We start from the raw sequence: 26190 nt of genomic DNA, 5'->3' as shown, positions 1-26190 counted from the left end.
AACTGAGTCACCAAGGAAATTTTATTTGACATAGTTCATTTTCATGAAGGTACAGAAGTGTTTTATCCATCTCAGAACTGTAAAACCAAATGTTTAATCTGGTTAGAAGAGGAAAATATCTGATTGACTGAAAGGGAAAATCCTTAGCTATTCAGAAAACTTGACTAGCCAGAAAGACTTTCTATAATTGGTATTTATATCTAACAACATACCAAATGAGGCTGGTTTTATATTCAGTCATATGCTACCCCTAAAGCTGTCTATGAGGGAACTGGATAGAAGAAAGAGAAAGGATGTGAGAATTTAATATTTAATCAGCTGGATCACGGTTAAAAAAGAGGATAGCTGTTTTAAAAAAACTAAACTTGATTATGTGGAACATTTACATTAAATTACAATTCAGTATTAAATCTCATTTAATCACAACTCTCAGGAAAATTTCTAAACACTAGTGAAAATGAAATACCTAAATTTTAATCAAAGTACATTATTAAGTAACAAAAGATTTTTTATCATTCCAACTTATTTTCAAATAATCAGTTCAGCCACTGATTTCAAAAAAGAATAGCTTTTCCATTAACTGATGAATAGATAAATCAACTGGGGTCCATACACAATGGAATATCATGTGGCCATAAAAAGGGATGAGTACTGACATGAGCTAAAACGTGGATGAGCTGTGAAAGCGATATGCTAACTGAAAGAAGCCGACGCAAAAGACTGCATATTGTATGATTCCATTCATATGAAATGTCCAGAATAGACAAATCCATAGAGACAGAAATTATATTAGTGGCTGCTGGGGAAAAGGGAAAATTGGGAGGAAGTGCTAATGAGTGTAACCTTTCTTTTTAGGGTGATAAAAATGTTCTAAAAGTGATTGTGCTGATAGTTGCACATATCTGTGAGTACACTAAAATCAGTGAATTACATACTTTAAATGAGTGAATTATATGGTGTATGAATTATATCTCACAAAAGCTGTTAATAAAAAAAAGAAAAGAAAAGCTTAAAATCATCCACTTTTAAGAACCTTGTTCATATTCCTTGTTCGGGGAAGTTCCACATACCATAAACAATGCTGTTGCAAGAAACAGAAACCTTAGTGCAAACTGGAACACCACCAGGGGAGTATATGGAATTGGAAATTCAATAGCCACTAAATAAAGCAACATCATGACTACAGCTATGAAAGCAAACATTTCCTTGTGAACTTCAAATGGCAGAGTCAAAGTTGTATCTTAGAGTCATCAGCCCTGAAATGGTTCATAATCAAAAGTTCTTTCAGGAGCCAGAAAGAACACACAGTTAATTAAGTTATTCCAGCTGAGAAATTCACTGTGAAATGTGTTAGAGATAAGAAAAGTCCTTTGAAATTTGTTTGCACAGGAGTTCTAGAAGTTTTTAACCTTCAGCAGTTACTTACACACTGAGTCAGTCACTTCAGTCTATAGAAAACATGACTCCAAAGGGCTATGAATAACACTTTCTCTAAGGGAAGCTACAGTTTCACAAGTTGGGTCTTTGCTGAGGGGAAATTCTCTCAGGTTGGATGACCTATGTACCCAGGGACAACACTGCCTTTCAGAACAAAGTAGAATGTTTTTCCTTTTCTACTTTGTTTCACCAGCCAAAAGACAAATTGCAGCAAATGTTATATTACTTTCCCTGAGCTGCTCTGCTGTTCATAAGGATAAGAAAACTATTCAAAATCTTTTATAAATCCTTTATAATTAAATCCAAGGGTTTCTTTTTATCACTGGCGACCTCTAATTTCTAATTATGGGATTTAATCTACATAGACACTTCCCGGGTACATTAAGTTTTGGACTACTAGAGTCACACAGGCACATAGTAAATATATAGAACCCTGACACACTAAAAACACAGTTGGCAGATCCAGGAATGCACCATCAGGAGCAAGTGAGTCTTTTAGTCTTTTATTAATGGAATAATCAGTAAGAACATTGTTAATCCAATATTTGTAATGTTCTACTAGAGGAAAAAAACTTGCCAACACAGTGAAATTAATTTTATTGGCAACTAAATTTCCAAGCTGTCTCTAAAACAATGTTCAAACAGGAATTAAAGCACACTTTCTAAAAAATGTAATTACTTCACATTTTTTCCAAGCCATTTCAGACGTATTTCTCAAACTTTAAAATCAAATAGGGTTCCTCTAATGATACACTGCTTTATATAACAAATGTGATCCAAAAAAACACACATGTAAATTATCTTCTATAACTGATCTTATTTAATTATATTTAAAGGAAGTAAAGAATCCTTTAGAAAGTGAAGATTCTCACACATGCCCTGCAATTTAGTGGTTCTGTATATCTGAGTTACCATACACTAAATTTGTCTAAATCAGGGTTCATAGTTTAAACAAACGAACAAAGAAGAAACCACTTCTTCTTATTAAGAATCCATGCTATTTCCCAATCATATGAGAAGCATGGCTGTTCTTAGAGAATGTGGGGAATTTAAAGTACATCTAGTTCAAACTTTATATTTTACCAATACAAGGGAACTGGGAACCAGAGAGATTAAACTGTTTTCCCAAAAGTGTTTAGTTAGTAGAGAAAACATCTCAAGAAGGAAAGCTAATCTACTGAGCAAATTCATTTTTACAAATAATTCTATGAAAGGGCTTTCCTTCCAGAAACATCCTCACCCTTGCCCCCGTCAGATTTTAGAGAGCTTGTTCACAAAACAAAAATTAACAATAATGACCACAAGAAGCATTTTTCTCATGGAGAAGAAAACTTGTTTATGAAGTTACAGAATGCAATGTAATCCACACTTTGAATATTAACACTTAACAGGGGAAAACTAAACCAATGTACAATAGACCCTTTTACTTAAAATGTCAAAGCCTTAATAGTTTATTGTATTTTAATATCCAGACACAAGAAAATAAATCACACGCATGTGGGTTTTCTTCCTCTCGACAAACTAGATGGTTAAAAAACCAAAGTTAATATTTCCCAAACAATTCAAACACGAATATAAATTATTCAAAAGCTCTTTTAGTAGCACATTTTTCTTTGGAAGGAAAAGAAAAATTAGAAAAAACAGAATTTAATAGCATTACATAAAAATCCTGGAAATTATGCACAAAGACTATCCTGGAGCTTTGCCCAAAAAAGGGTATGCTGGTTTTTTATGTGCATAGATGATAATCAAATAAGAATTATGAGGAACTACAGTATTATTACAGACAAACACACTTGTGAAATCTCCATTTTAAAAAGCTTAAAAATGATTGCCTAAACTAAGCCACTCAACCCCTCATTTCTTGAGCCCTACATAAACACTTGGTTTTCAGTCACCTGAGTCCCTGCTCTTCAGCCTGGCTGCCCTACCCAGCAGCCTTACCAGCTGGGCCTTGGAGCCCTGGGCCCTGAGGCTGTCCACAGACCATTTCCCATTCCCGGGCAGGTGCATTTGCGGCTCCCTCTGCCTTTCTGGGTCCTTTCAAAGCCCTTTCTATTGCCTACACTTAATAAATTACTTAACCATTCCTAGAAAATCGGTCGTTGCCTTTTCTCTACCTCCTGATCTGTTCTCTGTAAATGTCTGAGGTGTGGTTTTGCACACAAAGCACAAAGCTTTGCATGTAAAGCACAAGTAGGAATACTCATTCTTTCATTCATTCATTCACTCAACAACGATTACTCAGCCTCTACTATATGGCAGGCTATGTTCCCAGGCCAGGAATATAGAAAACAGCAGTACATAACACATGCAAAAATTCTTGCTCTCAGGACACAGTCTAGTGGGGTGGAGGCAGATCATAAACAAAATGGGTCAAATAAATACACATTATACAAGATGGACAGGAGAGTGGCAGGGCAGTCATTCCAGGAAATGCTATTCAGAACAATGTTCCTATGAAGGGAACACCTGGAGTTGGACCTTCTTGAACCTCCCACAGCTGTCCTGGGGGATGGGGCTTGCTGGGCTGGGGGCATGCATGCTTCAGTCTGCAAACAGGTCATCTACATTTTGGTTTTGGATTTCTTTCATTTTATTGTTCTTTATCACTCTTTACCAACTTTCATAAACACCTGTTCCTCAGCAGGAGTTAGTGGGAAGATACACAGAAAGAAATGCTGCATTGCTCTGTATTTGTCAATTGCAAGAATTCAAATTAAAGCTTCCAAAGAGCTTGAAGAAGCACAAACCATTTCTGCTGCAGTGCTATTTCTTCATGTAAACATGCATATACTATAGTTTCATTTCAAAAAAGGAGAGGGTAAACTGGCTCAGTCTCTCTGAATAAACCTATCAGACAAACAGAATAATGAGATTTTAATACCTATAATCTTCTCTACTCCTTAAAAATGTTAATAAATGATTAAGAAAGATCTCATCCACTACTGAGTTATACGAAGAGGACTCAGAGGCCAAGTTGAAGGGGCTTGCATGGTCCCAAGATGTGACAATCTGAGCATCAAAAACAGTAATGCCTGTCTTGCTGCACTGATGGACAGTGACTGCATTGTGGTATGGGTGGGGACTTGATAATATGGGTGAATGTAGTAACCACATTGTTTTTTCATGTGAAACCTTCATAAGAGTGTATATCAACAATACCTTAATAAAAAATTTTTAAAAAAACAGTAATGCCTTTAACAGAGTGAAATATATCAAAAAGCTAAAATCCAAGAGCTAATATTCATTCTTGAAAAAAATCAGTGCTCAACTTTGGAGGATGTTAAGAAACCAACTCAACCTGAAAACTGGTACCAAACAGGAAAGAACCAAGCAAATAAAAGATAAACTTCTAAACATACACAGTTCCCATGATCCTAATATTTCACACTGGTTGAGATAATGGTGTACATGAAAACGCTCTGTGAACTGGAATGAGCTAAACAAAGGGCTAGTTGTTTTTCTGCTGTTGCGGCTGCTAAGAAAACTGTCCCCACATTCAGTAACACTAGCTAATGAATCTAATCTCTATGGAGAGTTGTATGTGTCATGTACTTTTCCAAGTACTTAACATTATTTTCTCCCTTAATCCTTACAACAATTCTATGAATTGGGTACTAGTGCTTTCTTATATGGTCTTTGGGTCTAAATCCTGGTGCCACCCTTTAGCAGCTCTTTCTAGCTGTGTGACCATCTCAAGCTACTTAACCTCTCTGTTCTTCAGTTCCCTCACCTAGAAAATGGAGATTAAGTGTCCCTACCTCCCAGCCGTACTTCTAATCCAATAAGTAATTTTAGGGCATATTTGTTTGGGTGATTATTTGATTAAGGCCTACTTCCCCTGCTAGGTTGTATGCTCCAAGAGGGCTCTATCTCCAGACCCGGGTCCAGGCCTCATAAACAGCAAAAATCATTTGATATTTATTGAATAAGTATACAAGTTTACAATAGAATACACTAGACTGAATTAGTGTTTTAATTCAAATGTGAGCCATTATCTCCAGAGTCACAGAGCTGAAGATTTTCCATAATTCCTTAAGTATCAAGGGCCACATCATCTTAGGTACCTCTAAGCTCTGGGGACCAAAAGCAGCCCAGGAACAATACTGCCTGAACTCCCTGAGGTATTTTAGTAAAGAAGCTGCCAAACTTGGCAGCTACAGTTTAACTAGGGCAAGTCTGTGTTTTGTATTTTGGACACTTGCCCTTTTTAATTTAAGAAACTGACACAACCATTGTGTATGGTGTGCTCTGGGTTTCAGTACCAGATTATACAAGATGTACACCAAATAGAGTATGGAAAAAAAGGAGCACCGCTGAGTCCAGCACAGAACGTGACTCACCCTGACAGGAGAGTTGGTCATTATTTATTGAACAGTTTTGTGATGAAGTTACTATGTTATTAAGTGCTTTACTTGTATTATCACCTCATTTGATTCTCCCAACAACCCCTGACAGAGGTACTGTTATTCCTAGAAACTAGAAAGTTCCACAAAGCTTGCTCAAAGTTCCACAGTTCAGAAGTGGAAGAACTGAAAATTGAATGGAATGTATCAGAAAACAACTCCACACACCCAACCACTAAATTACACCGCCAAAAAGTGAGCCCTGAAAAAAAAATTTTTGAACAAAGTTGATGAACCCTAAAACCCAGCAACGAAGAGATTTGGCAGAATCACAATAATTTTTTTGAGAAAAAATATGTGCTGGGGAGGATGGGAGGGAAGGGAGGGATAAGGGGGAAAAAAAGGGGGGGGGCATTATTATTAGCAGACATGGGGGGGGGCATGGGGAGGGCTGTACAACACAGAGAAGGCAAGTAGTGATTCTACAGCATCTTACTATGCCGATGGACAATGACTGTAATGGGGTAGGTGGGGGGGACTTGGTGATGGGGGGAGTCTAGTAAACATAATGTTCCTCATGTAACTGTAGATTAATGATACCAAAATTAAAAATTAAAAAATAAATAAATAAATGTGTGAACTCAAGTCACTTGCTACTTCCACAACGAATGTGACATGTCTATCATAATGCCAGTCTGAGTCGTTACATACACATGAGAATGTGTGTTTGGTTGGAATGCACAAAACTCTCCATCTTCCTATCTAACAGCGTCACAAAGCACTTCTTGAAGTGCAGGCCACAGACCCTTACGGGTCCCTGAGATCTTTGCAGGGAATCTGTGAGCTCAGAACTATTTTCCTAATAACACTAAGACACAGTTTGCCTTTTTTAGCATTGGCACTGCCACGGGTGGTGCACATGCAATCATGGGAATAGCTGCTATAAATCAAGGTGGTGCGTCAGCCATCACAGTTTTCTTCACCACCCTCTTGCAAAAGGGAAACAACAGCCCATTTCACCTAAGCACATCCTTTGATGAAGCAATAGAAGTGAAAAATTGTGTTAAATCTCAATCTTGAGTGAATGTCTTTTTAATATTCTGTGTGATGAACTGGTGAACACATACTGACCAACGAGGGCTGACAAGAAAAGCACCTGTGGAACCATTTGGGTTGCGAGCAGACCTTGCTGCTTTTGTGGATGTGACATCATTTATACTTGACCTACAGACAAACTGTGATCATTGAGACTAGTATATTTGGCAGACAGTTCCTGAAAAATGAACGAAATGAGTCTGTCACTTGAAGGAAAACAACTGACAGTTTTGTGGCCAATGATAAAATTCAAACTTTCAAGTAAAAACTAGAATGTGGAAAACTTGTATCTGCTACAGTGAGGTTACATCTTCCCAGTATTCAAACATTTTGCTTATGTCAACATCTGGAAGATGTGCATAACTCAAGAAACCAGTATTTTCCAAATGACCAATGCAGGATATTACAAAATCACATGTGGATATAAAGATTTACTCAAAACCCAATGGGGTTTTAATAACTGTATACCAAAAAAATTAAGATTTCAGATTCCATATTGCAACTAACCCTTAAGAAACTACCATTTGTTGGGTGTTGGTGCAACATCAAAGAAAAATATCTGTAATTATTTTAAAAGGTTATTAAATGTTCTTCCATTCTCCAACTCTTTCTCTATAAAGCCATATTTTCTATTCATTTGCTAACATACTACAACAGATTGAAGGCCCAAACAGTTCAGAAATCCAGCTGACACTTAAAAATGGTTAAAATGACAAAATGTATGTGCCACAGTAATATACTCAGTTACTTCACCTAAGTCCTGCATTAATATCTTAGCCTGGCTAGACTAGACCTCCGACAGCAGTGCCCTTCCTGTTTCAAAAACTCTCACCTCTTTATAAAATTCCCTCCAAGGATGCTAGTTCCTGTTGGGAATAAAAGGTCATTCAAATGATGCCAAGAGCCACATGGATGAGGTCATCAGCTTCCTCCCACCAGGAGGTGAGAAGACCCGCAGGGCCCTAGATTAACTGTCACACTCCTGCAATATAGGAATCCCAACAGAAATACCAATATTGAAATCACCAACCCACAGAAAGAGGAAAAATCTGGCACATGCACACATATGACAGAAAATTCAATGGTTTTTTTCCACATTATTATTCCACAGCAAAGCACATCAGGAGAAAATGACCAGTAGGTAGAAACACAATTATTATTTGAACCAGGCTGGCTGATAGAAGAGAACTCTGAAATTTTTTTAATCTATTTCCTTTTCACTTTTCCCTTTCTCAGTAATTCTACTTGAAAAAATTACCCTCCTTCCTTCTTCATGCCCCCATCAATTCAGCAAACCATATCCTTAACCTCCTTTGCCAAAGGCTAATTCTACTCAAAAGCTAGCCCTCAGAATTAACAGCTATGTGCTCCTTTCTGGAAGCCATATAATTTGGTCTGACGAAGCCTGAATGAATTACCACGAGGGGCTGCCTGAGCACTGGCTCCGCAGCTCTTTGTCATCTCTGATCCCAGTTGTCAAGCCAAATTTTCTGCTCCATCTTAATTCTGCCACTTGCTACCCAAGAGGCTCTGTCCACATGCACAAGAGAGCCAGCTCAGAAAGCAGGCAAGCATAAAATTTATCTTAAAAGGGGGCACTGAGCTGTCAGACTTGGGCTAGCACTACATTGGCAAGGGTTACCTGCTTGGGTGGGACAAGCTATAAGCAACCAGGTGAAGAAGGGGTACACCTGAGCAAACAAACTGCACCCACAACTGGTACTTAGTTCTCAGCTGGTAGGGAACCAGGAAGCCCAGACCTTCAGTTTGGGACAGCTGTTGGCAAAGACTGAAGCACAGAGAGCCTCAGCTCACCATCAGTTTGAGGAATGGCCCAATGCGGAGGCTAGATAGGAACTCTTCTAAGTGCCACCTGTTAACACAAGGGGATGGTCTTGGTCACTGAGGTGGCCAGTAAGTGATATGTCCCAATGCACATCAGCGGATCTTTCCCCCAGTTGTTCCATAAACCTAAATGCTTGGCTTGCTGGAAGTCTTGTTTTATTTCTGCACCTAACAACATAGAGCTACAGAATATTCCCTTCTACAAGGACATGATCGCTGGTATGGATTTGGAGTGACTGAGCACCTTTGTTTTATCTTCCTAATATTTAAGAGGGTAAAAATAAGATGCCTGTGGGCATTTTCTGAAGGTTTCACTTTCTGTCTTTATGATTCTAGGATTTCAGACTGCATATTGCAACTAGCCTTTAAGAAACTACCATTTGTCGGGTGTTGGTGCCACAGCCAAGAAAAATATCCACAATTATCCAAAAGGCTATAAAATGCTCCTCCATTCTCCAATTGTTTATCTCTGTGAGGCCAGATTTTCTACCCATTCTTCAACAGACTGCAACAGACTGAAGGCCCAAGCAGTTAAGAAAATCCAGCTATGACAGGAAAAACCAACAGTTCTAGACAATACCCCTCACCTTTTCTGCTTGTGGCCCCAAGGCAGAACGGAACAGCCATACCTTTTTGGGCCCAATGGTTCATTGCAATGGTGTGGGAGCACCCTTCTTCCATTGCTCAAATCAGGCTATTATTCCCCATCTTTAACAATAATTGCCCCTCAGTTTTGGATCATTTTCAAAATCCTAGCCCTATGATGAAAATTCTTTCGATTTTCTCTCTCAGTGACTGGACACCCTACCTAAACTTTCACACTCAGACACACCCATATTCCTTGTCTTTCTGTTTTCTCCTTAGAACTTAGCACAAAACAAACTCTCTACTTATTTGTTCACTGCCTGACTGCCCTATTAGAACAAAAGCACCATGTGGGCAGGAATTTTAGTCTGTTTTGCTCACTGCTGCATCCCCAGCACCTATAACTGTGCCCGGCACAAAATAATTTGTTGGGTGAATGAATGAACAAGCCAGGAGTTCCTGGCCAATTCATATTCTGCAACTTGATCCTGCATTCGCCATTCATACAAAAGAAACCTCAAAGACCCCTCACCTATCAGGCCTCTATCCCCAGGTCAGTTCCAGAACCTTGAAATGCCATCTCCCATTGCCTCCTCCAGTCATCTGTTTAAATCTGGCTCTAATTCCCATCAAGTGCATATTACTGCTGCTCTGTCTGTCCCATCACCTCCATCACTGCTGTTGTTACATTGGTTCAGGCTGTCGACACCCCTTTCTGGGATTTACTGAAACAGTTCACTAATCTCCAGTCTCATACCCTTCCGCCTGACTGAACTAGAACTGAAAAGAATAAGCTTTCTAAAATTGCAAATCAGATCACCTAAGCCTCCTGCTTAAAAGCCTAACAGTGGCTCCCCCTCACCTATAGGATTGATTCCAAACTCCTTCCCATGTGAGGCACAGCCTCCCATATCCTAATGAACCACTTATAACTGCCCCACCCACCAAGAAACACACCCTAGGCCTTTGCCCCTGTTACTCCCACTGCACCAAGGTTCTTTCATCTACCATTGCCCCATCTCAATATCCACCTCAAGTACGTGCACATCCCTAAGACATCCCTGACTCTATGGTATTTGTAACTGTGAGCCTGCCAAGGTCAGGAACTGCCACTACTCCATCGGTGCATCCATAGTGCCAGGTGCATCGTAAGAGCACAATACAAATTTTTGAGGAGTGAATGTGCAGAAATACTGAATGTCCACCCTTCTACAAAAAAAAAGTCACAGATGAGTAGCTTTCTTTCACTGCCAGGCTAGTTCTGGAACCCCCAGTTTACTCTACAGACATTCATTTATACAGAGTCCTCTACTGGGTATTTTTAACTCCATTATCAGAAAAGGGCATGAGAGGTAAAGGCTAATGTCCAACATTGTATAGAGAAAATATGTACCACAAACCCTAACACAAGCTGAAAGAATTCTGCTATATGTAACCTTATGCCAGGTGTGAAAAGGGTCTTCTACAAATTATGCTATCATCTCAATTTAGCAAATTTGTACAATGTCAGAAGAATTGAACTGTGCAGTTTCTAAAAGGGTCAGGAAGTTGTGTAGACATCCTCTACTCTACTACTGGAGTCCTGTCTACAAAGGTTTTCAAAATGAGCTAAATAAAGCAAAAATTATGGTCTCAGGGAACTTAAAGGAGAGAATATCATACAAAAAAAAAATCACCAGTTCAGCTAAGCCTTCCACCTTTCCTACCTTCTAGCCAGTACTAAAACTTTTCCTTATAAATATACAGTGTTCACAAATGTAAAGGAAAAGTTAATTTACCAAATTTACACTACATAGGGAAAAAAAATTAACCCATTCTAGCATATTTTGGTCAGCATCTTTGAGATCCTTGATCTTAAATTGAAAATAAAATGCCCCATAAATTAACAAAAATGGGTATTGCCAAAGAGTGAGAGACTTGGCAACTTCCAGGCATACTTACTGATTGCATCTGTTTTTATTTTTGAAATTGAAGTAATATGCTGTTCAAAGTACCACTTACAATATTGCTATCATTGTCATACTTAATTTAATGTAGCACAGCCTGGCTATGTTCTCTGGAATCTGTCCCACAATCCCTGAGGACAGAGCCTGCAATACTCAGATCCTAAAGAGGCCAAAATGTTGAGCAGGGATTATATCTGCATCCCACTCCACTGGCACCTCAGACTCGAGAGCAGTTACCCTCCTCCGGCGAAAGACACTAGTCGAGGCACACTCTCTCCAGTGAGCTGTAAAGTGTAGTTTCTGACCTCATCAACGTAGCATCTAAAGCTTTTTAGGTAAAGGAATTATCAGGTGAAAATATTTTTCTACTACATCTATAAATTCTTCAATTACTAACAAAATTAATATAATGAAGAAAAATCAGGAGCAGAATAAGGCACCCTCACCAGATAGATATAAAATAAGTAAACAACACCAGAAACTATGATCACAAAGAAAGAAAGAAAATACTAATTGAGCATATAGGATTATGTCAGGCTGACAGCCTATCCAGGCTCTCAAACTGAACTACTTAACTATCCCTAATTTACACTATAACTTCTCCCATCTCTGATTTAAGCTGCTACTTCTCCCTCTGAGGATTTGATTTCCTGGAGCTTTTCACTGTGTAGTTATGCAATGTGTGGGCACCACAAAACACAATACAGCTTTACAAACTGAGGCTTTTAAAGATCAATATTATTTTCTCTACATACTTCCAAAATAGATGTTCCCCTCGGCGTGGAAGACTCAGTAAAACATTAAGGAGTGTAAAAAAAAAAAAAAAAAGAGGGATGTGTTAGTTATTTAGACGCCTTATGTTTGGTCCCACTTATTTACATATCACCTCCCAGACCTCAAAGATTTTTGTCCTATATGAAAATAAGAAGGACAAAGAAAAGAAGCCCAGTGAAACACCAAGAAGAGCAGCAAGGATCTTAAGACTGTGGCAAGTGACCAGACACAGATCTGAGGGGCTGGCGTAAAGGCATTTAGACACTGATCTGGGTGCACTTCCTCACTTTCCAATCACCTGGTAGCTTGAGAAATTCTATGTTCTAAAATGCTGCAGTCCATATGGTAAGACAAACACCGTGGTAAGAGGCACCATTAAATGAGAGGTGGAAATGCAAACATTTTTTGGTAAGAGACCTAGGCAAAGGCATTATGCAACTCCCTCTCATTCTCAAGAGTCCTGCAGGGCTGAGCCCAGTTCCTTATCCCAGCAAAGTGAGGCCTAGAGAGGAGAAAGGATTTACTCCGTACATTTCTGGAAAAAGACATAGAGAAATGTTTTGATGGAACTTTAAGGGCGACCAAATGAATGCAAAGGCAATTTCTTAAAGTGCTTCAAAGGTCTGCCTGCTGAAGGGCTCAAATCCCCTTACATCCATCAGACCTGTCCCAGAATTTCAGAATTACTGGCAGGGTCCACATTTTTCAAGTTCTCCTTCCTTCTGAAGGTCGCATCTAGGTCAGCACTGTCACAGTGAACAGATCTGTGATATTTGACTCACTGGAGAAAAGTGGCCCTGAGATGCCCCCATGGTAAGGTGTCCCAAGACAACTGATATGCCTCCAGATACTGACACTGGAAAAAGGGTTGTTTTTTTCTACCCCCCCCCCCAACACAACACAAACAGGACCAGGGAGGAGGATGACGAGGCAAATAAATACACATACCTTTCAACTGGTCAGCAACAATGCTCTGACCGAGGCGTTCAGTAACTTTCCCATCTTCCATGTCGTACCGATCATCTAGGTATTTTGCAGTGGCCTCTGAAATGTGAACCTTGCCAGCCACTCCCAGCTGCTCCATGAGATTGGCCAAGTTCACATCATTGGACCATACATCAAATTTAAATCTCCTCATGCCCAAGATACCACACAAGACGGTCCCCGTGTGAACCCCCACGCGCATGTTCACCATCTCTTTCTTCTCTTGGCAGAACTGCTCAATGGCTCTTATCATGCCCAAGCCCATTTCGATGCAGCAGTAGGCATGGTCGGCCCGGGGCTCAGGACACCCTGCCACACAATAGTAACAATCTCCCAGGGTGCTGATCTTCTCACACTTGGTCTCTTCGCACAATCGGTCAAAGCGACCAAACAGATCGTTGAGGAGACCCACCAGGGCATGAGCAGATTTGTTGGCACTCATCCTGGTGAAGCCCACGATATCTGCAAATAAAATACTGACTTCTTCCATCTGCTGCATCTTAAATGGGCGGAATGCTATGGGCGCTTTCTGCATGGAAGATTTTTTCTTCCTGTTCTTGGGGCTGGAGGTGGCATGCTTTTTGACAGAATTCTCACTCTCCTCATCCCCCTGCTTCATTAAGTCGTCAGCTATTATTCTAGGCATCACAGAATGAATCATCCTCTCTTTCAGGGCTTTCTCCACTTCCAGATCCTTCCCATGCATAATTGACTGTCCCACCTTGAGGAAGGTGCTCCTGGATCTCACCTGGGACATGACGAACAGGTGGATCCCGATGGCATGAACGCAGACGTGGAGCAGGGCTCGGCTCAGCAGCTCCCAGTGAGGGGCCCCTGTGCCAGGCGAAGGAAAACGGTCTTTGTCTTGGAAATGATAGCCAAAGGTCTCAAAGAGAACAGAGTAGGCCACTCCCAAAAACAAGCTCAAGTACAAAGGTAAGTGCATGACGGTGTAGAGCAAAAAGAGCACTTCGATGCACATGGAAAAGCTCCCCACTTGGGATAAGCAAGCGTCTGTGGGTTTGGCGGAGGGAGTATGATTGGAGCTGTCGCCGCGTCCTGAGAGCGGCGTCAAAACCTGGAAGCGGGCGGCCAGGGTCAGGGCGAACACCAGGAGGGTGAGAACCAGCGAGGTCCACTCGTAGTGCCGGGCATAGAGCTTGGTGAAGGTAAACAGAAAAAAGCCCGCACACACCGCGAGGAAGCACAGTGCGGGGGCTGCCATGACAATCAGTTTGGCTCTCATGTGGACCCCGAAATAGACGCTCCACAGAAGGCAGGCGACGCCGATGTAGAAGAGCGCATACCGGAAGCGGCGCCGCGTCTGCGGGAAGCAGCGCTCCATGCAAGCCTCCTCCAGGTTCACCGAGTCGAACCTGGGGTTCCACCAGCGGCTGGAGGCTCTCTCGAACAGCTGGGGCAGCCTCTTCTGCCGGCGCAGGCGGCCTCCCGCGCCCACTCTCCGGGGCAGCGCCCCCGAGTCCCCGGAGCTGCTGCAGCTGGAGATGCTGTACTTGCAGAGTTTGGGGTGGCTGCTGGAGGACCGCGGCTTGGGGTGGATCCTGACCCTCACGCTGTTGCTGTCCCCGCTGGAGTCACAGCTCGCCTCGGTGCTGTGGTGCCGCAGCAGCTGCTGGTGGGGCGGGGAAGCCATGTTGTCGCGCGCTCGGAGCCCTCCCCGGCCCGGGTCACGGGAACCTGTCAGCGAGACCACCTGGGTCACACCGGGACTCGTTCCCACGCCCGCCCACCGCCCGAAGGCCACGAGCCCTGCCAGCGTCCCAAGGGGTGGCCCGGCCGTCTACTGGGAAGGGCGCCCTTTGCTCCCCAAACCTGTGGGAAGCCTCGGATCAGCGATTCCCCTCCCACCTCGGGGCCGCCCTCCGCGCCGGGCCGGCCGGGGCACGCGGGTTCCCGAGGCGGCGGCCCCCAGCCCGCGTGCGTCCCCTGCGCGCGCACTCGCCTGCTCCGACCGCCGCGGCTACGAGGGGAGGTCGGGTCCCGAGCCCTCTCACGCCGCCGGCCGCCCGCGCAGACGCAGCCCTCCCGGCGGAGGCGGCGGCGGCGGCGGCGGCGGCGGGCTCCTCATGCTGCGCGCACCGCGGAGCTTCCACTGCGTCAGAGCCGGCGGCCGGACCCCTCGGCCCCCGCCCGCGCCCCGGGCTCGGCCGCCCTGCGGGTGGCGAAGGGCCAGCGGCCAGGGGCGCGCGGCGAGGCCCGGCGTCCGACGGCTAGGTTGCGGAGCCGGGCGCCGCGGCCGCCCCCGTCGTCGCAGCCCGTCCAGCGGGGCCTGCTCCCGGCCTCGGCCGACCCGCGGGCGGGCGTGCCCAGGGCCCGGAGCCGCCGAGCGCAGGGCGCGGCGGGCGCCTCAGCCCGCGGCCCCTCAGCCGGGGGCCCGTGCGCGCCGCTGCCGCAGAGCCCGCTCGCGAGATGCCGACCCGGGACGCCCGCCCACGCTTGGGGCGGCCTCCGGAGCTAGAGGTGCCGCCGCGGCCGCGGCCGCCGCCGGGTCCCCCGCTGCCGCTGCCTCATGCCTGAAGAGCAGCCTCAGCCGCCGCCGCCACCATCTCCAGCCCCCTCCCCCTCCCGCTGTCACTGACAGACTCGCTCGCGCGCCGCCCCTCGCCCCGCCGCAGCGCGCACGCGCGGCCCGCGCACGCCGCCGCCGGCCCCCGCAGGCACGCCCACGGTGCGCGCGCCGGGCTGGTGGGGCTGCGGGGCGGGGGCGGGGGCGGGCGCTGCGGCTCCGCCTTCTGCGGACGCTTTTGGGCTGCGGGGTTAGGGGAGTCTCCGGATCTGGGGGGGCTGGAGTTGCGGGGGAGCTGCAGGGGCTGCAACCTTTGCGGAAGCTCGGGAGCCCCCAAACCTGTTCGGGGAAACCCAAGGGAGCCTGCTGATTAAGGAGCCGCTGGGGTGCGACTTTTAGGAGAGGAAAATGTTTACCCTCCTCCTCAGTCCCCCTTTCTTATAAAATGGAAGTTTGCAACTATTATATTTTCCTGAAAGGTGGCGCCTCTTTCTGTATAAGCAATGAGTACGCGTCCCCTGGGGCACTAGCCCCTCCCTGACTGTGCCTGTCTGGGCAACCACCACAGCCTGAGCCCCAACTTGCCGTGGCGGGCGGCCAGGTCTTAAGGAAACCGTGGTTGGCCCTAAAAAGATGAGACACTGGGAACTACCTCCTCTAGCCCCCGAGTTTCCCTTCCCATCCGTGGGTCATCTCTCCCTAGTTAGGAACAGCCGGTTTTCCCTTTCCACAAATGAAACTTGCAAAGGAGTCTGCTATCCACAGGGCAATCCTGCACAGGCCCCGGTAAGGGTTGTCTGCCCGGTGGACCAATCCCTGCCCTTCTCCCCGTACTTCGCCCTCCTCCTGTCAGTTACAGGGGTCTTCTTCCTCCTTCCCTCACCTCTGTGCCAAGCCCCAGGGCCCACACCAGGCTTCACTGTTGAATCAGGAAATAAAATGTGGCCTGCCCACATAGTGGAAGATTATCCAGCCATAAAAAGGGATGAAACACTCCTAAGAGAAATTAAAGAGGACACTGACAAATGGAAACTCATCCCATGCTCCTGGCCAGGAAGAATTGATACTGTCAAAATGGCCATCCTGCCTAAAGCAATCTACAGATTCAGTGCAATCCCTATCAAAATACCAACAGCATTCTTCAACGAACTGGAACAAATAGTTTTAAAATTCATATGGAACCACAAAAGACCCCGAATAGCCAAAGCAATCCTGAGAAGGAAGAATAAAGTGTGGGGGGTGGGGATCTCGCTTCCCAACTTCAAGCTCTACTACAAAGCCACAGTAATCAAGACAGTTTGGTACTGGCACAAGAACAGAGCTACAGACCAGTGGAAAAGAATAGACTCCAGACATTAACCCAAACATATATGGTCAATTAATATACAATAAAGGAGCCATGGACATACAATGGGGAAATGACAGCCTTTTCAACAGCTGGTGTTGACAAAACTGGACAGCTACATGTAAGAGAATGAAACTGTATCATTGTCTAACCCCATACACAAAAGTAAATTCAAAATGGATCAAAGACCTGAATGTAAGTCATGAAACCATAAAACTCTCAGAAAAAAACATAGGCAAAAATCTCTTGGACATAAACATGAGCAACTGCCTCATGAACATATCTCCCCGGGCAAGGGAAACAAAAGCATAAACCAACAAGTAGGACTATATCAAACCAAAAGGCTTCTGTACAGCAAAGGACCCATCAATAGAACAAAAAGGCATCCTACAGTATGGGAGAATATATTCATAAATGACAACAGATCCGATAAAGGGTTGACATCCGAAATATATAAAGAGCTCACGCACCTCAAGAAACAAAAAGCAAATAATCCAATTAAAAAATGGGCACAGGATCTGAACAGACACTTCTCCAAAGAAGAAATTCAGATGGCCAACAGACACATCTGATGCTACACATTGCTTGTCATCAGAGAAATGCAAATTAAAACCACAATGAGATATCACCTCACACGAGTAAGGATCGCCACCACCCAAAAGACAACAACAAATGTTGGTGAGGTTGTGGAGAAAGGGGAACCCTCCTACACTGCTGGTGGGAATGTAAATTAGTTCAACCATTGTGGAAAAGAGTGGGGAGGTTCCTCAAAAAACTAAAAATAGAAATACCATTTGACCCGGGAATTCCACTCCTAGGAATTTACCCTAAGAATGCAGCAGCCCAATTTGAAAAAGACAGATGCACCCCTATGTTTATCACACCACTATTTACAATAGCCAAGAAATGGAAGCAACCTAAGTGTCCATCAATAGGTGAATGGATAAAGAAGATGTGGTACATATACACAATGGAATATTATTCAGCCATAAGAAGAAAACAAATCCTACCATTTGCAACAACATGGATGGAGCTAGAGGGTATTATGCTCAGTGAAATAAGCCAGGCAGGAAAAGACAAGCATCAAATGATTTCACTCATCTGTGGAGTATAAGAACAAAGAAAAAAAACTGAAGGAACAAAATAGCAGCAGAATCACAGAACCCAAGAATGGACTAACAGTTACCAAAGGGAAAGGGACTGGGGAGGGTGGATGGGAAGGGAGTGATAAGGGGAAAAAAAGTGGGAGCATTACTATTAGCAGACATAATGTGGGGGGGCACAGGGAGGGCTGTACAACACAGGGAAGACAAGTAGTGATTCTATAGCATCTTACTATGCTGATGGACAGTGACTGTAATGGGGTATGTGGGGGGGACTTGGTGAAGGGGGGAGTCTAGTAAACATAATGTTCCTCATGTAATCATAGATTAATAATACCAAAATAAAAATAATAAAAAATAAAAAATAAAGGAATGAAAGACTTATTCATGAAAGACCCCCATGAACCTCAAAAATAGGATACTGAGTGAAGGAAGCCAGTCAGGAAAGACCATATTGTATGATTCCACTTGTATGAAATGTCCAGAAAATAGGCAGTCCTGTAGAGACAGAAAATAGATTGGTGGTTGCCCAGGGGCCACGGTGGGGTGAATGGGCAAAGTAGGGGGTTTCTCTTGGGAGTGACAGAAGCATTCTGAAACTAGTTGGAAATGGCAGTTACAACACTGAATGTACTAAATGCCACTGAATTGTACACTTTAAAATGGTTTAAATGGTAAATGTTATGTCATGGGTATCTTACCACAACAAAGAAAAAAGAAAAAAAAACAGTTACCCAACATTGCAGCTGTAGTATATACCCAAAGTGCACCACCTCAATCTAATCATGAGAAAACATCAAGGGAACCCAACCCGAGAAGTGTTTCTTCCAAATAAACGACCAGTATCATCAGAAGTGTCAAGGTCACAAAAGACAGAAACTGAGGAACTACCACAAATGGGAGAATCCGAGGGAACATGGGACCCAGCTGTAGAATCTGAAACAGAAAAGGGGGGGAGTTCCAGGATGGTCCAGTCTAGTTAGTGGCATCACATTGTGCAACACTGACTTCCTGGTTTTGATCATTGTTCTGTGATTATGCACGGTGTTAATATCAGGAGACGCTTGATGTAGCATATAGAGGAACTCCAGTGTTTCTACACCTTCAAAATCGTTTCAAAATAAAAAATTTTTAAACTTAAAAAATAAAAATAAACCTTTATTGAGCATCCACTATGTGCCAGGCACATACAGGTGGAGAAACAGGGTCACAAGAGTGAAGATACTAATCATAAACTTAAACCAGCACTAACCAAACATGTCATCAGAGTCAGAAACCCACTGGACACTTTCACTGTGACCTACATGGTCCTTACCACAACCACATTATTGTCCCTATTTTAGGGATGTGCAAGTGGGGATTGAAGAGTGACATGCCCAAAGCCACACGAAAGGCTGGGCACCGAGCTCAGATTCAAAGCCAGGTCTGACACAAAGCCACGCCCCTCCGAACGGCCCTGGTATCGCCCTTCATAGTCCTCGCGGCTGTGGCCCTTCAGCACCCCCTGGCACCCCGTGGTCTCCTCCTGCCCCAGCTGCACAGGAAGCCTGGGGAGGCAGCACCCGTGGTTTACATTTCCCCTATTTAAAGCAGACCTGCGCTCCCGCTCCCTGGCTTCCTTTAATAATCCGGAAGATTGCCTGTCTGCATTCTTCCTCCCCACTCAGATCCCCGATTCACCAGCCATTTGTGATGGCTTTGGCCTTTGTAAACTATTTAGTAGTGTCAGACTTTTTGACACGGCAAAGGGTCACACCCACCTCCCTGCATCTCTCTTGCACGTCTTCTGGAAGCAGCAGGTAGCCTTCTCTGCTGCTGAAACCTATAGATTGCCCATGCCTCCCTGGCCTCCAGGTCAGGGCGCGAGTCCTTCCCTGAACCCTCAGCACTAGGGATGAGGTGCCCAGCACCAGGCATTAGGCTGTGTGTACAGTGATGCCCAGCTCTCTAGAAGCTAGGAAGGACGCTGCGGGAGGAGACGGTGAAGTAAATGGGATCATAGGCTTGGTGACAGACCACCTGTGAGGGAGAGTGAACAAAGGACGCAGACTAGGCGCTCATAATGCGGCGACCTGGAGGGCGGTCGCTGCAGGGTCCCGGGCCCCTTCTCCTTGGCTCCCACAAAGCTGAGGGTGCCTGATACCCAGCAGATACGGGAGAAGTTCATCTCCATATCAGTGGATGATTACCTGGGCAAGGAGGGCTTATCTGTACCTGAGAGGTGGGGGGGCGGGGGGGGTGCTGGTTTTGCTTCTGCTGGAGCAGGAAAGCGAGAAGGCTCCGAACTGGAGTTTGTAAGCAATAAATGGGTTTTAAACTTTATTTCTCCCTTTGGCTGATTTCAGTTTTTAGAGGTATTTTGCCCCAGGATTTCCTCTCCCTGGATTTATAATAATGTAATGAGTTTATAGCTTTTTCCACTACATGCATTGTAGAGGCTCAGGGTTGAACCTAAGGCTAAAATATATGACTCTGTGAGCCAGGCAGGACCAGTCTTTCAATCACATTTGAAATAAGAAGGAGCTGGTTGGCTGACCCAGCAAGAGTAAAGCATGGTGTCTGTCACTCAGAACTGTCAGCTGGCCCAGGTCCTGCTAGATGGCTGCTCCCATGCCGTGCTGTGGGTAACAGCAAGGACCCATACAGTAAATCAAAGAAAACTGCTCGTGACAACTGTGTACTGGGTTGAGGAGTGCCCCCACTCCAGAAATCTTGCCTTACAATTTACTCGTTCCCCCTCTTCCAACCAAACTAATGACATACAATAGCAACAGCAATAAAATCATGATAATCCTCAAGCCAGAGGATTCATTCTATTCAGATTAAGTAATGTACTTTACAGCACAGTATCTTACTAAACACAAAATATGTTTCTACATTTGTTTACTCATTCAAAACAACCATGCTAGATTGCTCACAAAACTTTTATCAAACATTAGACAAAGTCAAGCCTCTCTTTAAGCATTTTTTCTTGACAACAGCAATACAACCATGATAATTCTCAAGTCAGAGGATTCAGCAAGGTTCAAAGTCTCATGCAGATTAAGGCTAAAGCTCGCCCATTTCAACCATCACGCGGCAGCTGCAGCCAGGGGGCGCATCCAGGGCACAAGGACTGTAGCAACAAATAACTTTGATTTGGGGGGGACTTTGCTGTTATTCCAGGAATACACAGGAGGCCAGCTTCCAGGCCTTTTCCCCAAAGTGCCAGAAGAGCCAGCCATCACTGATCCATGTGTTGAAATGTTCAAGGCCATGTCCATTTTATTCCTAATTGCTGCACCCATCCTTGCAATGCATGTCCAATAAAGTGGGTGCCTTGATTGCTCCTAACAAGCCGAGAAGGGAATAAAACACGAATAAGGGAGGCCTGCAAGTCCCAGAAGGGCTTGGGGAAGGGCACGGAGTGTCTTGGGGATTCTGGAAGATGCAGGACTCTGTGAGGCTAAAGCAGTGGGCTCTGCAGTGGGACTGCCTGGCTTCAGACTGTAGACCCCCAGCTTGCTGTGCAGCCTTGAGCAGTAACTTCTCTCTGCCAAAGCTCTCTGCTCTACAAACTGAGGATTAAAATAGAACCTACCTCATATAGCTGTTATGAGGATTAAACAAGCCAAAGAGAGCATTTAACAGTAATCTGGTAGGTAGTAAATACTCAACCAATGCTAGCCATGTCAAACCACAACTTGGCAGTGAGCCTTGAAGGAGGATATGAAGGTTAATTTTACATGTCAGCTTGGCTAGGTTATGGTGCCCAGTTGTTTGGTCAAATATCACTCTGGAAGTTGCTGTGAAGGTACTCTGTACATGCAATCAACATTTAAATCAGTAGACACTGAGTCAAGCAGATCACCCTCCAACACGTGGGTGGGTGGACCTCGTCCAATCAGTCCAAGGCCTCAAGAGCAAACACCAAGGTTCCCACGGAGCAGGCCTCCTGCCTCACACTGCCTCCGCGTGCCAGCCTGCAACATCAACTCTTGCCGGAACTGCCAGCCTACGGCCTGCCCTGTGGACTTCCGACTTTCTGGTGCCAAACTCTCCATGGACTCCCATTGGCTCTGTTTCTCAGGAGAACCCTGACCAGCACACCAATATCGAGTCTTCCATCCATGGTCATGGTGAGAGCAGGGCTCACTGTGACAGAGGGGTAGCACTCAGTCATGGTGAGAAAAGGAAGTCAGGGCCCATGAAGCATCCGCCCTGCGCCTGGGGCTCCGCATGTCCCGAGAGGGGGCATCTCGCCACCACTGCACGATGAGGAGACGGAGCTCAGGCCGCCGAAGCAACTCGGTCGACATCACCCGCGAGGAGCAGGTTGTCTGCATTTGAACGTGGATCTGCCTGACTCACAAATCCATGAGTGTTCCCACTAGTCCAAGTGAGCGCCATCAGGGGAGGAGAGGAATTAGCGGGTCAGGGAAAAAGGGGCCTGCAGGGCAGGCGTGGAGAACAGAGAAAGGGCATGGGCTGAAGGGTCAGAGAAAGCTGCAAGCACCCACCATGTGGGGGGGAGGGTGCACCCAGCACCGTGTAAAGGGTTAACTGCACTTGACTGAAAGGTGCCCATTTGGGCTCAATGTCAACTCTCCCTAGGGGTCCAGCCTACCTCCTGCCCTGCAGATATCAGATTTAGCAGGTGCCACAATCATGCACACCGGTTCCTTAAAATAAATCTCTGTAGATGGGTGGATGCATGGGGGGAGGGAGGGATCGATACAGATACCGGAATCTATAGAAAGATCTGCATCCATTTATCTAAGTCACCCACCTAAATCACCTGCCTATTCTCTATCTACTGTATACATACCCTGTTGGTCTGTTTCTCTGGAGAACACTAACACAGAGGGGCCAGCAGGATGAGTGGCCAGGCGCCACAAGGACAAATGGCCCAGACAGAGCCCGCGTGGTCGGGCTGTGATGGGAGGCCGAGCAGTCCATCTGGGCTGCAGTGTAGAAGGGACGTGAAGCAATTAAGCAGGACAGGCAGGGGGGGCCATGTTAAGAGGAGGCTCGGAAGCCTTTGAAAGGTTCGTGAGGCAGCTTGGAGGGGTACCTGGAGCTGCCCTTGCAGAAGAGGCTTGGCCCAAAGCCCGTGGGCAAACTCCCTCTGTTGTAACTGCTTCTAGCGGCAGAACCGGGACAGCTGCAAAAATGTGCTTGGGATGAGGAAGAAACTTACCTCCCCTCCCAGACCAGTGTTGTCACGTGCAAACACAGGCACGTCCCTGCCTGATGCCTCCGCAGCTCAAAGTCACGAGGCACAAACACTCAGAAGGGGAAAAGGTGTGCGGGAGGAGCCAGGGCTGCTGAGGCGCTCATCTGCTCATCTGGAATCTGGGCGAGGCCTCCCTGCCCAGGGATTTGGAATGTGCCGTGCTGCAAAGAGAAAACCTGGTGCACTGCTGAGGCTCAGGTGATTCTGAAGGTAGACGCTGTCAGGAAAGAACAGCTCCCTGCAGAGAGAGGTCTGAAAGGCGGCTGGCAGCTGGCTTCCCCCAGAGCCCCGCTCACAGCCTTCTGCCAAGTGGATGTCGTCCCCACCAGCAGCTCTCATCGGGGAGCAAGGCAGGTGCACTCAGGGTGGCTGCACAGACTGCATTTGCCAGTTCACGGGGAAAATGGCCTGGGGACAAGGCAGAGGGGCTTTCAGCTGTCAGGGGCTTCTCTCTTTATGAACAGGCTTCCCACCCGGAACAGAAGAAGTTACGCCCACTCCTCCTACTGGCTGATTGCTCTAACATTATACAGTTGCACACATTCTTTCTTCCAGTCACATTAAATGCCAAGACAGGACAAGTATAGAGCAGAAGTCACTGAGCTGGAAGTTTTAGAATGCGAAGGCCAGCATTCCATTTCTAGCGCAATGGAGGCCCAGCTCGAGGGAAAAAGCCTCCTGCTCCAAAACACCTAAAAAGGAAAAAAAATGTTTTTATTCTGGTAAAATACACGTAAAATTTACCCTTTCAATGATTTTTAAGTGTATAGTTCAGTGGCATTAGGTACATTCATATTTTCTGTTACCATCACCGCCATCCAGCTCCGGAAGTGGACATTTTCCCAAAGAGAGACTGCATCCCCATTAAACAGCAACTCCCGATTTCCTCCCTGCCCCCAGGCCTGGGTAACCTCAATGTTACTTTTGTCTCTATGAATGTGACCACTCTGCACTCAACTAAGAGGAATCATACAATATTTGTCCTTTTGTGTCTGGCTTCTTTCATTAGCATAATGTCTTCCAGGTTCATGCTGCAGAATGTGTCAGAATTTCAATCCTTTTTAAGGCGGAATAATATTCCATTGTATGAATAGACCACATGTATTTATTTATCACTGGACATTCACATTATTTTCACCTTTTCATTATTGTGAATAACGCTGCTATGAACAGCAGTGTACAAGTATCTGTTTCAAGTCTCTACTTTTCCATGACTTAGTGATTTTTTTTTTTCTAGAAATGTATTCTTTTTTTTTTGAGTGTGAAAATTGATACAAGGTTTTTCACAGTCTCCTAATATCTTTGTCCAGAATAACTTCCGGAGCACCAGGCAGGAAGGAGGAGGAGGGAGAGAAGAAAGGCATGCTTCCTCTTTCCATCTCCGAGAGTGACACACATCTGCTCGCATCTCACTGGCCAGAACATAGCTGGTGATCATTTGACCTACAAAAGAGTTTAAGAAATGTTGTGGTGTTGTTTTCTCCTCTCCAAACCTTCATGCTATTGGTGTCCTACATTTTACACCCACATGTTATAAACACAATATAAGGTTTATTTTGCTTTAAACAGTCAATTACTTCTAAAGAAAATTTTTAAATGAACTCTTTTCTATTCTCCCTCGTCTGAAGTCTTCATTCCTATATATACTAGGTTTCCCTCTGGTATCATTTCCTTCTGCCTGAAGAGTATTTTCCAATATTTCTTATAGTGCATTATCTACAGGGAACATATTTGCTCAGCTTTTGTGTATTTGAAAATGTTTTGTGAAAAATATTTTCACTAGATACAGAATTCTAGATTGATAGTATTTTTTTCTTTCAGTGCTTTAAAGATGTTGTTCTGATGTCTTCTGGCTTGTGGTGCTTCTGACAAGAAATTTGTTGTAATTTTAACCTTTGTTCTTCCATATTTAATGTATCTTTTTTTCCCCCTGGAATTTTTTAAGATTTTTCTCACTGTCACTGGTTTTCAGCAGTTTGGTTATGTGTCTTAGTTTGGTTTTCTTTGTGTTTATTCAGCTTGGAATTCTTTGAGTGCCTTGGATCTGTGTGTTTATGGTTTTCATCAAACGTGAAAAAGCTTTGGCCATTATCTCTTCAAATATATTTCTTTCCTGACCTTCTTTCTCCGGGACTCCAATTACACACACAATCACACTGCTTGACACTGTTCCATAGGTCAGAGAGGATCTGGTGGGTTCCCTTTTTCCCTTTTGGGTCTTATTGTGGATTGCAATTGTCACTATGTTTATAAATTCACTGATCCGTTCTTCTGTAGAGTCTAACTGCTGTTAATCACAACTGGTTAAATTTTCATTTCACATATTGAATTTTTCAGCTCTAAAAAGTCCATTTGTTTGTTTTTTCTATTTTGTGCTTTTCGTTACTTAAGTAATTTCCTTTACATCTTTGAGCATACTTGCAATAGGTGTTACAAAGGCCTTGTCTTTAATCATATCATCTCTGTCATTTCTGAGTCTGTTTCTATTGACTGACTTTGCTCCAGATTATGGATCACATTTTACTGACTATTCTTATGTCCAATAATTTTTTAACTGGATGCTGGACATTGTGTATTCTACATGGTTGAATGCTAAGTTTTATTGCCTTCTTTTCAAGAGTATTAGACTTGGTTCTAACAGGCAGTTAGGTTACTTGCAGATGAGCTTAATTATTTCAAGTATATTATCAATTTCTCTGGGACAATTCTTTAATAACCTTACTCTAGTAATAGTTTAGCCCAACTGCAAAAGCAGACCCTTCTGGAATCTCCATGAATGCCCTATGTATTCAATGAGGATGATCCACTCTAGCTGTTGGAACCAGAATATTTTCCAGGCCTATGTGAACTCTACAAATTGTTTGGTTTACAGTTCTTTAGCTGTCCTTTTACCAGCCTCATGGCATTTCACTCTGCATACATGTGGCTTAGTATTCAGTATCAGTCTCCAGATTTTTAGAACGTTTTCTCTGCATACAAGCCTCC

At 44.6% G+C, this 26190-nt stretch overlaps 1 protein-coding gene and 1 long non-coding RNA gene across 11 annotated transcripts in view; both read right to left on the bottom strand.

Moving 5' to 3' along the window:
* Nucleotides 1-15200, bottom strand: part of ADCY9 (adenylate cyclase 9) — a 125050-nt gene extending 109850 nt beyond the window's left edge. For all 9 annotated transcript variants that reach the window (XR_005060264.2, XR_005060266.2, XR_012121909.1 and 6 more), the window contains exons 1-2: nucleotides 14979-15200; nucleotides 12980-14713 (exon numbers count right to left, since the gene is read on the bottom strand). Coding sequence is in view for 1 of the 9 variants with exons in the window: in XM_037014462.2 (XP_036870357.2) it covers nucleotides 12980-14669 (1690 nt within the window). In the remaining 8 variants the exon portion in view is untranslated. The remainder of the gene's footprint in view (nucleotides 1-12979; nucleotides 14714-14978) is intronic.
* A 3951-nt stretch (nucleotides 15201-19151) lies between these two features.
* The window catches only part of LOC108406468 (uncharacterized), a 36335-nt gene continuing 29296 nt past the window's right edge, over nucleotides 19152-26190 (bottom strand). The window contains exon 5 of one of the 2 annotated variants that reach the window (XR_012121907.1): nucleotides 19152-23897. This is a non-coding gene — a long non-coding RNA (uncharacterized lncRNA). Of the gene's footprint in view, nucleotides 23898-24409; nucleotides 24649-26190 lie in introns of those variants that run through there. The other variant, XR_012121908.1, reaches the window with a different exon arrangement.

The sequence above is a fragment of the Manis javanica genome, chromosome 10, assembly GCF_040802235.1.
Source record: "Manis javanica isolate MJ-LG chromosome 10, MJ_LKY, whole genome shotgun sequence".
NCBI classification, from domain to species: domain Eukaryota; kingdom Metazoa; phylum Chordata; class Mammalia; order Pholidota; family Manidae; genus Manis; species Manis javanica.
This window is presented reverse-complemented; position numbering and strand designations above follow the sequence as displayed.